Source organism: Boleophthalmus pectinirostris, unplaced genomic scaffold (genome assembly GCF_026225935.1).
Source record: "Boleophthalmus pectinirostris isolate CB_2022bp ecotype Guang Dong unplaced genomic scaffold, ASM2622593v1 HiC_scaffold_17, whole genome shotgun sequence".
Taxonomy (NCBI): Eukaryota; Metazoa; Chordata; class Actinopteri; order Gobiiformes; family Gobiidae; genus Boleophthalmus; species Boleophthalmus pectinirostris.
In genome coordinates this window covers 7,623,691-7,634,212 of record NW_026571115.1, presented here as the reverse complement: position 1 = coordinate 7,634,212, position 10,522 = coordinate 7,623,691, and the positions used below count along the sequence as shown (strand labels likewise).

The following is a 10,522-nucleotide window of genomic DNA, read 5'->3' as shown; positions in this document are numbered from 1 at the left end:
CAATTTTTGCTCAATATAGTAAGTACCTTTAATATTTAATACAAATTTACAGTGTAAGAGTGTTTGATTTGACAAGAAGGAAGAGAGAGAGGACTGGAAGGAAGAGAGAGTCCTGGAAGAAAGAGAGAGAGAGAGAAAGGGGACTGGAAGGAAGAGAGAGATAGAAAAAAAAAGAGGAGAGGGCAAGTGGCTGTTCTAGTTTATGGGAAGAAACTGGGGCGATTTGTTCTGGAAGTTTCCCAGTGAAATTTCCATGGGACCGAGACTCTGAAAGCATCTATCTATACCTCAGCATGTCCTACATAGAGAGAGACTGATCCGATCTGAAACCTAACAGGAGGCAGAGGCAAATGTCTCCACACTGCTGGGGCCGCTTTAGCATCAGACACCAAGATGATAAATAGATAAAAGCTCCATAAAAAAAAACAGGTCAAGGCTGAGGCGAAAATGCACCAAAGTCACCCAGTTTACAGACCAGTCGGTGACGCACGAGTCCTACTGAAAGATGCATGCTCCGTCTGCTAACACGGAGCTTTACTGGAAATACACTCAACATTTTCTGCAACTATAACCTGATTTATTGTGTGTTTGCAAATGACAAAAATTAGGGACTAGTGTTTCAGTACTGGAGGTTTCTTGTGAAGGCCTGGTGTCTGACTGGCTAGCCAACATGCATCACAGTATGTTCTTGTGTTGGGTGAGTTTTCATCATGGACCGGGTAATAGTAGTGGACTAAGGGAGTGTGCCATCACCCGTAGTATCCAGTAGCAACCAAATATAGCTCAGCGAGGCAAGCAATTGTAGTGGCTACTCTAGGACCACCAAAGCACATAAGCACAACAGCACAGGACAGGAGCAACATATGCACTAGTATCATGTGTAGCACTTCATTTAACCGGTCAGACAATTTATACCAGCAGTGTCATATACGCCTCCAACGGCCCTTATTACGCTACACGCTACTCAAATTAGGTTGGAGTTCTAATTTTGCAGCGTCAACGGGGGATCTCCAGGCTTTTTAGCAGGGAAAAGACAGAAAATAAGCACATGGTGTCAAAATAAACTTCCAATGCCCTTTCAAAATACGTTGTCTAAAACCACTACAATCGCGTAAACACTGCATCGCATCAGGAGCTCAGGGATTGACTCGTGATGGACTACGGAAAGTTTACAGCCGAAGAGGATAAATATGAAACACTTTACGACATCAGACAGCAACTTTATAAGAATAACTTCTGAAGGAAAAGGTGCGTGGTGCAGTCAGCCAAAGTTAAATGGTGAGTAGCTTAATTAATGTAGCACCACAGATATGGCTCATTATCGCTGCAAAGCATTGTCTCTTGTGTTGTCAACTTTTGTATTGTGATTTAAAACATAATTCATCCAATCAACAATGAATACATAAGTAATGTGAAAAGTTTAGTCTTTAAATGTGAGATTGTGAGGCTGGCATCACAAGAGCAGCTCTGTTGCCTCCGTTGTAAATGGAAGCTTTTAAAAGTACGCGCGTATGTAGCTTTGCCTACGTAGCTTTGCCTACGTTACATGTTGCTGATGCTCCTGGTGTACATTCAGGGTAATTGGAAATCCGAGCAAATGACGAGCCTGACAAGCAGCAGTTGCAGAGAGAGAAGTGACAGTTTTTCAGTAGAAGTCAGTTGCAATCAGTGCTTGAGAGAACCACTTTGTGTTAGTTATGTCCACTTATATATACAGTGGTTTTCATTCAGGCCCTCCAGTTTCCCCCATCAACCCAAAACATGCACAATAGGTCAAATCTTCCAGCTAACATAGCCCTGACCAAGACTAGTTCAAGATCTGGAGATGGGTCCCGCTGATCCTGACAGATATCCCAACAGCACCGAAGGATGGGTCACTTGAAGTTGTATTTGGAGTGATTTGTGCATGTTTGAGCAATCTTTATCGCTTATTTTCCAGACACAATTTTGCTGATCTACTCCTGTTTCCACAACATACACCCACTGCTCTCGACTTACTTTACTCTTCAACTTCATTTTTTAATCAGTGATGTGCAGGATAAATTTTTGGTTTAAATGAATCTCTGTCCATAAGAAAGACCATCAACTTCACATTTCTTTGTAGTGATGATATTTACGCTGTTTAAGGTGAATGTTTCGATTTAAAATGTCCAAATCATATCGTAATGATCATTATGTCATAGATTATAACTATACACCAGACGAGCACAATAGGTCTTTTTTTAACAAAACCTGCACTCAGAGTAAACTGTTGCTCTCTTCATAGAAATTGTTTTCAGTGAGTGATTAGTGATAATGAGGGCACAGACTGGCAGCCACATGTATTCTCCTCATGTGGTGAAAGGAAATGACTTTGAACATCTGGAAAACCTCCGGGTGCGTTCACACTCCAAACCACAGCAGCACTGGGACTACACCAGGAACAATACTAAAAAAAAGAACTATTTTTTTAACATGTATTGTTTATTTACATTATTTTTGAGCATGTAATCATTTTAGAATATATACATGATTTTAATATTCCCAGTATTGTTGTGTCACAGGTAGAAACCCCATACATGCTTTTAAGCCCATAAATGATTGTCGTTCAAAGCCTTTCAGACTTCAAATCACGTAGGGGCATAATGTTTTATTTTAAGGAGAAACTAGACCACCCAAAGTAAACCGACACAGACGCAGGGAGAACATGTAAAATCTTTACTCCAGTGCAGTGTTAGACCTTCTGCTTTACTCAGAGTCTGATGTGACAGAGACAGATGCTCTGATGGAGATGAGAATACTGATTATTAAACCTCATAAATTTACATAAAACTGTCAGAAAATGATGAGGACAAGATGGACAGAAACAGCTCCCCAGTGCATCATATCGACAAATAATCTGACTTTGACTGGACCGGACTTACAATGAGACTATAACTTACTGTCTATTCTGTCTGGATTTCTTTAAAAAAAACTTTTTTGTTGAGGGTCTGCCATCTGCTTGTCTTCATAAAGATGTGTCTGCTTTGTCTGGAAAGGTGGTGCCATCAAGTTACATGTCAGATCTATGGAAAGGCAAGCTGTCTTGTGTGGGAATTTATATTTTTTAAGCAACCAAACACCTGCAACTGGTTACATGCAACAGAAGATCTGAACAGAAGATGCAAAAGTGGCATTGCATCTTCACTTTTTATTCTGCGTTGAGATGAGCTTTTTCGGGAAGAAATCCGCGTGCATACGGTGATGCAAAAGTGTGTGGAATTCGATTGGGTAAGCATGCCAGGCAACTAAGTTGTGACACTAGGTGGTGATGTATGTAAACGCGCACACGACGTGAGCAGATCTGACCAGAGTTTTGTGTCTTGGACAGTGTAGATGGAAACGCTAGGGCGCGTATTCAACTTTTCCACTCTGGAGGGTGGTTTCAGATTTTTGCGTATTTAAGCCCCGAAAACGGCATCACCGTCTGAACGAAAGGTACTTCCAATAAAATATTTTGTCGTTTTTACCCACAAGCGTTCTTGTGGAAACAGGCCCTTAATCTCTTAATTTTCTTTTTAGTTATTTTGTTTAGCTGCTTGGAGTCAAAAATGTTGTTTTTACTATATATGTTTTTATTTATCTACCAGTGAGTAACAATTACTTATAGAAGTGCAACGTTTTTATAAATAACGAAACAAATGAGATTCAACTAAATATTAAATACAGATTAATATGGGGTGAGTAATTTTTTATTTATTTATTTTTCTTTATTTTTTTTGACAAGTTTTGCGATTGCGAGTAGTTAAAAAAAAAAAAAGATTCTAATCAACATTGTCCAGAAAGACTGAAATGAACTGATAAACTTATACAAGAATCACCTTTCAGAACATTTTTGTATAGATAAACATTTGTGCACAATAAGACAGGAGGTGTTGTTATTTGTGGAAGAAGTTACGGTGCTGCAAAAATGTTTACCCTTTGTGTGATTTGCTAACTACGTCCATTCATCTTGCAGCCCCAAATCCTTTTCACACATGTATTCTCTTTGCAGTCTCTCTCCTCTTCACTTCCCTTTTTTCGTCCTTTTAGTCTGAGTCACTTCTCTTGAGATTATCACATTTTCTCATTATCTTCTCTGGGTCTTGGCCTGTTTTTGTTTTAACCGACAATATGTGTGTGTGTGTGTTTTTTTTTTTTTTCCAGTACAAACTTCAGCCCGTTTGAAAGTGCGTTGTGAAATTAGTGGCGCTCGACCTTTTGAAATGATATTAGCGGTAAATAAATGCCAGGCAGCTTTGTCACGACTCCCACTTCGATTCCATTTCTCTCACAGCGTGTAGTGGGAGGAAGGCTCCGCACAGGGTCAAAGCTGATGCTGTTTAGAACATATACAAGAGATTTGGGTTTTGGTAAAAGAGCTCAACATACAGTGTGAAAGAGATGGTTTTCATGATTTTTCAGTATCACATTTCATTTTACCAGAATATGCACAAGAGAGTCTTTTCACCTTCATATATTACAGGTTAAGAACAGTTTATTTGATTATATTTAGTTTCCTATTTAGACGCCATTTTGAGTACTTTGACCATTTTATTTTGAATTGTCAATTACTATGGCAACAGTGAACAGAAGTAAAACTTATTCAAAGAAGTCTCTAATGCCCCGTCCACACTAGTATTTATCAGAGTCGTTTTCATTGTGGATGCAGTGTTCATCCACACTAATCCAACTGAAAACGGCTCCAGAGACGGAACGATCTGGTACTGCCAGATTTCCCACGAATTCATCTGAGTACAGATCAGATCCGGCACCGTGTGGACACCAGAAAATGCTGATACACTGATGTAGGTCTATGTGCCACACAGTAATTCACCGCCAGAATGCAAAGAAGCTAGAATATATGTCTATTCATATATATGGTCTATGAGTATGACCTGCAGACGTATAATCTCTGAAAAGTTTCACATGAACCTTCTCCAACGCAATAGAAGAACAGAACAGACTCACCATCAGCAGAACACCCCTCTGTTACAGAAAGAACACATGTAATCCACTGAGTCGTGTCCTTTAGTCTGACAGAAGCTGAACTGCATCACCGCACAATAGCGAGTTGTTTTTTGAGCTTAGTTTATGCAAATGAGCAATGTGGTTTTAAGTTTCATTTCTGTAAAATGTAAACAAATATGCTCAAAGCTGTGTGGACAGGGAAGGGTTGCGGACACAGAAACCATGTGTCTGGATGCAGATTGTTTCTGATACGGTGATATGGTGATTCGTTTCAGTGTAAACATAGTCTAAATGTGTGGCAGTTTTTAGCAAAGTTTATTTTTGATCTTTATATTATTTCACTATCAGGTTAAACTTTTTGTTTGGGCGTCTATCACCTTCTTGTTTCCATGGATATGTCATTGCTCTGCCTGAAATGTTCCACAATATTACATTAAACAGATCTGCGTTACATTTATTCAGTTACAGGTGGTTTTATAGCTTAAAAATACCTCAAAAAACAGGCATTTTGACTGTGAGCGGGTCGCCTCTCCAGAGGTCTGACCTGTAATTTTTCCTGATTTGCTGCAGTATGAAACATTTCAGACAAAATAATAACATCTTCGTAGGGACAAGCAGGTGGTGGACCCTACCCTAGAAAAGTTACACAATGCACCTATAAGGTTTAGGATTAGGTTTAGGTTGAAAAACAGTTTGGTTATGTTTAGGGAGTCCTACACATATAAAACTAAGCTAAAGTGAAGCTGCTTTTTACTGATTGTTTAATAATGGTAGTTGTAACAGTAAGAGTTATGGATTTTAGTTTCCTTATAGATGCTGTTTTGAGGACTGACCATTCACAAGAAATGATATTTTGAATTGCCGATTGCTGGGGCAACATTTATATTTTTCATTACTCTAAAACCCACAGATGTTGTGTTGCATTCTCCAAGTTCAGCTAGAGATTGATTAATATGAGTTTTTCTGTGCCGAATACAGATTTTTTTGGAATCCAGCCACTAGAGACTGTAAGGTTATATAAAAGGTTTTGGCACACAGATTTATAGGAGTTATACAAAAATTTGCTGACTTGTAAATGTTTCTTTAAAGAGGGGGTATATACTTGAATTAATTGCCAACACATAACATAAGGATGTAACAATAACCGAAATATCGTGATATCGTCAAAAGTCTCTGTAATAATACAATAATATCGTGGACTGTCACAATATATCGAATTACAAGTTCCTTTGCTTAAATGCCTCATTTTACAGTAGCAACAACCAATAAACATAGGGAACTACATATCCCATGATGCATTTCAGTACAGCCAATATGAAGAAATATGTTTTTTACTTTAATTCTCAGGATTATGACAGTAATAATTTGCACCAGAATCTCATCAAGGTATTTTAAAAGCAAAAACGTATCTTATCTACAATAATATTGACCTCTTCAAAATATCGCAGTAAATATCGAATCCTGAGATGCATATCGTGAAAATATTGTATCGAGAGATTTGGATATCGTTACATCCCTAATATTTAGATCACCATGTTACCTTTTATTGTACTCAAATTTATATATTTGCCATAAAACAATATATTGCAACATATAACAAGTTTTATAAGTTTCATTTTGTTTTTGAGTCATCCCTCCCTTTGCTAAGTCAGTCCCCCTTCAGAGCACTATCACAACACTATCGGTGCGCATCCTACTAATAAAACTACCTCAAATTGCATCAGGTTTGTAGTTTTCTATCAGGTTTTTGTATATTTATGGAGAATTGTCGTGTGGGAGCGTGGGTGACGTAGGCTTGTGGGCGGAGCATTGGACAGAATCTGACAGCTAACCGTAAAGAGGGTTCAAATAGTGCCCCGGAGAGCACTCTAGATTACTCAAACATGCATGAATGACATCTAAAACCACTTCAGGCATATTTTTTGATGAGGGAACAACATTATAAAATGGTAGAACACTTCAAAAAATCTATTTTGCTCAATGCACTATGAAGACTAATGACTCAACTCCTCTTCTCAGAATTACGAGCACCCAAGGACCACATGAATGCACCATTAAAACAGTTTTCTGGTTCAGATATGGATTAATTTCACCACCTCGTATCACAGTGTCACCTTTTTGTCCACATATTGTTCCCTTATTTTTCTCACCAGCTCTTTCTCCGCTTACTCCCTCGTTCTTCTCTTCCCCCTGAGCAGTACATTTGTGATAACTCAGCACTATGCAAAACCCTTCTTTCAATTACTATCAGCTCAGCTTTTCTGACTAGACCTTGCAATTCTCCTCTCTATCTTTTTGTCCTTGTCTCTCTCCGTACATTGGGCTGCACAATCTTTTCTACACAAAGCGTTTTCAAATAGCTGGCATTGACCCCATATAAGCAGCATCATTATTTTTCATTTGCGCTGAAGGAGATGGTTTTCTGCTTGAGTTAAATGGGAATTAAAGTGGTAATTTTGCATCGCGCTACACAATTCCCCCTAGTAGAACATGTACAAGACAAAAAGCTAAGGTTAAACTAATTGTTTAACTGGCTCTTTATTGCTCTTTATTATCTAGTAATAGTAAAAGTATTCATAAATTTCAGTTTCTTGTCTATAGCTGCCATTTTTAGTACTTTTAACCATTATTTTGTTTAGAATTTTCAATTGCTACAGCAACATTGATCATCTTTCATCACTCTAAAACTCATGTATTTTTTGTTTTGTTTTTAAAGTGCCCGTATTATGTTGTGATGTTTTCTCATCACAAACATACCTGGAGTTGTGTTTTGTTTCATTCACATGTTTAACACAGATCACTGGAAGAATTTCAACTCTGGAATTGCCCATCTCTGTTGAACTAAAGGTAAAATGTAGTTGTTAAAACTACTACTTCATGACATCACAAGGTGGAACAGAGCATTTTGAGCTTTTGGAGGTATAGACAGACTAATAATGCATAAATGTGTGTCAGTGAAACAAAGCACAACTCCAGGTCTGTTTTTGAGAAGGTTACAACATTATAACATGACTTAAAGCTCACAAGAGTCAATTTTTAAGGCTAATAACTGTTGCTCTAATTTTAAACATCTCTCAATTCAGCAGCAATTTCAGCATTTGCTTTGTTTTGTATTTTTCTGTATCTAGATAAACAATTCTATTCTAGGTGCACTGTGTAATTTTTCTGGTAGAGGGCCTGCCAGTTACTTGTCTCCATGGAGATGTTATTGCTTTACCTCCAGTATTCCAAAGTATGGCACATATAAACTTGTCCATAGAAACAAACAGGCGATGCAATCAGGCCAGTTTACAGGTCAGATCTGTGAAGAGGCAACTGCACTCACAGTAAGAATGCATGTTTATATAGGGGTTTTTGAGCAATAAAAACACTCATAATTGATAGGGATGTAACAATAACCGAAATATCATGATATCGTATCATCAAAAGTTTCTGTCACAATGTATCGAATTACAAGTTCCTGTGCTTAAATGTGTGGTTTTATAGTAGCAACAGCTTATGAAAATAGGGAACTACATATCCCATGATTCATTTCAGTACAGACAATATGAAGAAATATGTTTTTTACTTGAATTCTTAGGATTATGGTGGAAATAATACACACCAAAATCTTGTCAAGGTATTTTAAAAGCAGAAATGTGTCCTAACTACAATTATATCAGCCTCTTCAAAATATCACAATAAATATCATACCGTGAGATGCATATCGTGATAATATCGTACCGAGAGATTTGGATATCGTTACATCCCTAATAATTGAATAATGCATCTTAAGTTTAATATCATACTGTGGGACATTACAGGCAAAGCCATAACACCTCCATGGTAGTGGACCCCCAACCTGAAAAGTTATAGTGCACCTTTAAGCCGTAGTTAGTTTTTGTGGTTTAAAGCTGCTTTTGGATTATTGTGTCAGTGGCATAAATTAGTTTCAGTATTATTGCTTAATGTCTGTATTTTATTACTTTAAATTATTACTGTTTAGGTGCTATTTGTAAGTATACAATATGACAAAAATATGTCCATGAAACTAACATCTATAATCAACTGACAACAATTCCTGCTTTGAAGGAGAAAATAACAAAACGTAGAATTTCAAAAAAGTGCTATTTAAGGCCCTAAATGATGTAAGAGAAATGGAAAACAGTGTTACTAAATGTGAATTTTCAGTTTTCCGTGAGCTTAAATATTTGATAAAGGGAAAAAAAAGCACATACAAGCCCATTAAATATGCAGTGAAAATGCAGTTACAACATATCTGAAATATCGTCTTGAAAACAGCCGAAGTCAGCAGTCTGTAAAAGACTCACACCACATGGAAAATTCGCCCAGTCATAAATTATACATTGCTTTATTTCAGTTCTCATTTTTCAAGGAAGCTCATGTTTACATCTTAAGTTGAGCTGGGTCAAGTTTTAGTTTGAAAAAATGTTGCTATGTATTGTTAATGACTTACAGTATATGTGTGGTATAAGACGTTGTACAGAGAGGAGCTTAAATTTGCTCAAATAGGCAAACTTAAATATGGTCTGTCCATTGTTTTCACCTTAAATAACCACAAACAAGAAATAAGAATTGTGAAAAATCATAACTAAATAAATGCAATATATAAAATTCAATAACATCTCCATGGAAATAGCGTGAGAAAGTTACATTGTGCACCTTTAAAGAAGCCCTGTCAGTTCAGTCAATTCATTTCACTCACTTTATTTATCCCTGACGGGCAATAAAAATTCACGGAGAGTAGTAGAGTTACATAATAAAAGGTATATATAAATCAATCACAACATCCATACACTCAATAGAGCTCATGATAAACTATTAAGATTAAGGATAGGTGATATATCGGTTCCAGTATCAGTATCGACCAATATCGATACTGATATTGGTCGATACTGTTTTTACACAAACATTTAACAAATCATTTTATACATAGATAAATACATTTTGTTATTATTTTTTTTTTATAATAGTGGAAAGTTAATCGGTGATCTTTACTTCAGTTTAGGATAAGTTTGTGGGCTTTGCTATAGATTTTGAAAGCTAAATATTGGTATCAGCAAATATCATAATAGTTATTGGCCACAACAGAAGGCCAAATATCTCTATCTAAAACTGTATTAGGTTTAGACTTAGACAAACTTCATTGATCCACAAGGGAAATTACTTGGACACAGTAGCTCACACATTACAATATAATATAATAACAAAGAGTGAAAAATGTAATAATAATAATTTAATAGCAAGACACTGGTGTCAAATAAGGCATAATTATATAAAAGTATGTGTGCAAGTCAAAATAAAATAGAAAAATAAGTAATAAAAATGTCTCAGCTATATACAAGAGGTTGTAAGGAAAACAGTGCAAAGTTAATATAATGATCTGTTACATAAGGGTGAGCTGTTGGACAGTTGTAGGGAGTATTATCTGTTACATAAAGGTGAGTTGTTGTACAGTTGTAGGGAGTATTATCTGTTACCTAAGGGTGAGTTGTACAGTTGTAGGGAGTATTATCTGTTACATAAGGGTGAGTTGTTGTACAGTTGTAGGGAG

The 10,522-nt window shown here is 36.8% G+C and overlaps 1 protein-coding gene across 1 annotated transcript in view; it reads left to right on the top strand.

The window, feature by feature from the left end:
* The first annotated feature begins 2,295 nt into the window (after positions 1–2,295).
* Positions 2,296–10,522, top strand: part of shank1 (SH3 and multiple ankyrin repeat domains 1) — a 108,699-nt gene continuing 100,472 nt past the window's right edge. The window contains exon 1 of the mRNA XM_020933231.2: positions 2,296–2,376. Coding sequence (XP_020788890.2) covers positions 2,296–2,376 — 81 coding nt within the window. The remainder of the gene's footprint in view (positions 2,377–10,522) is intronic.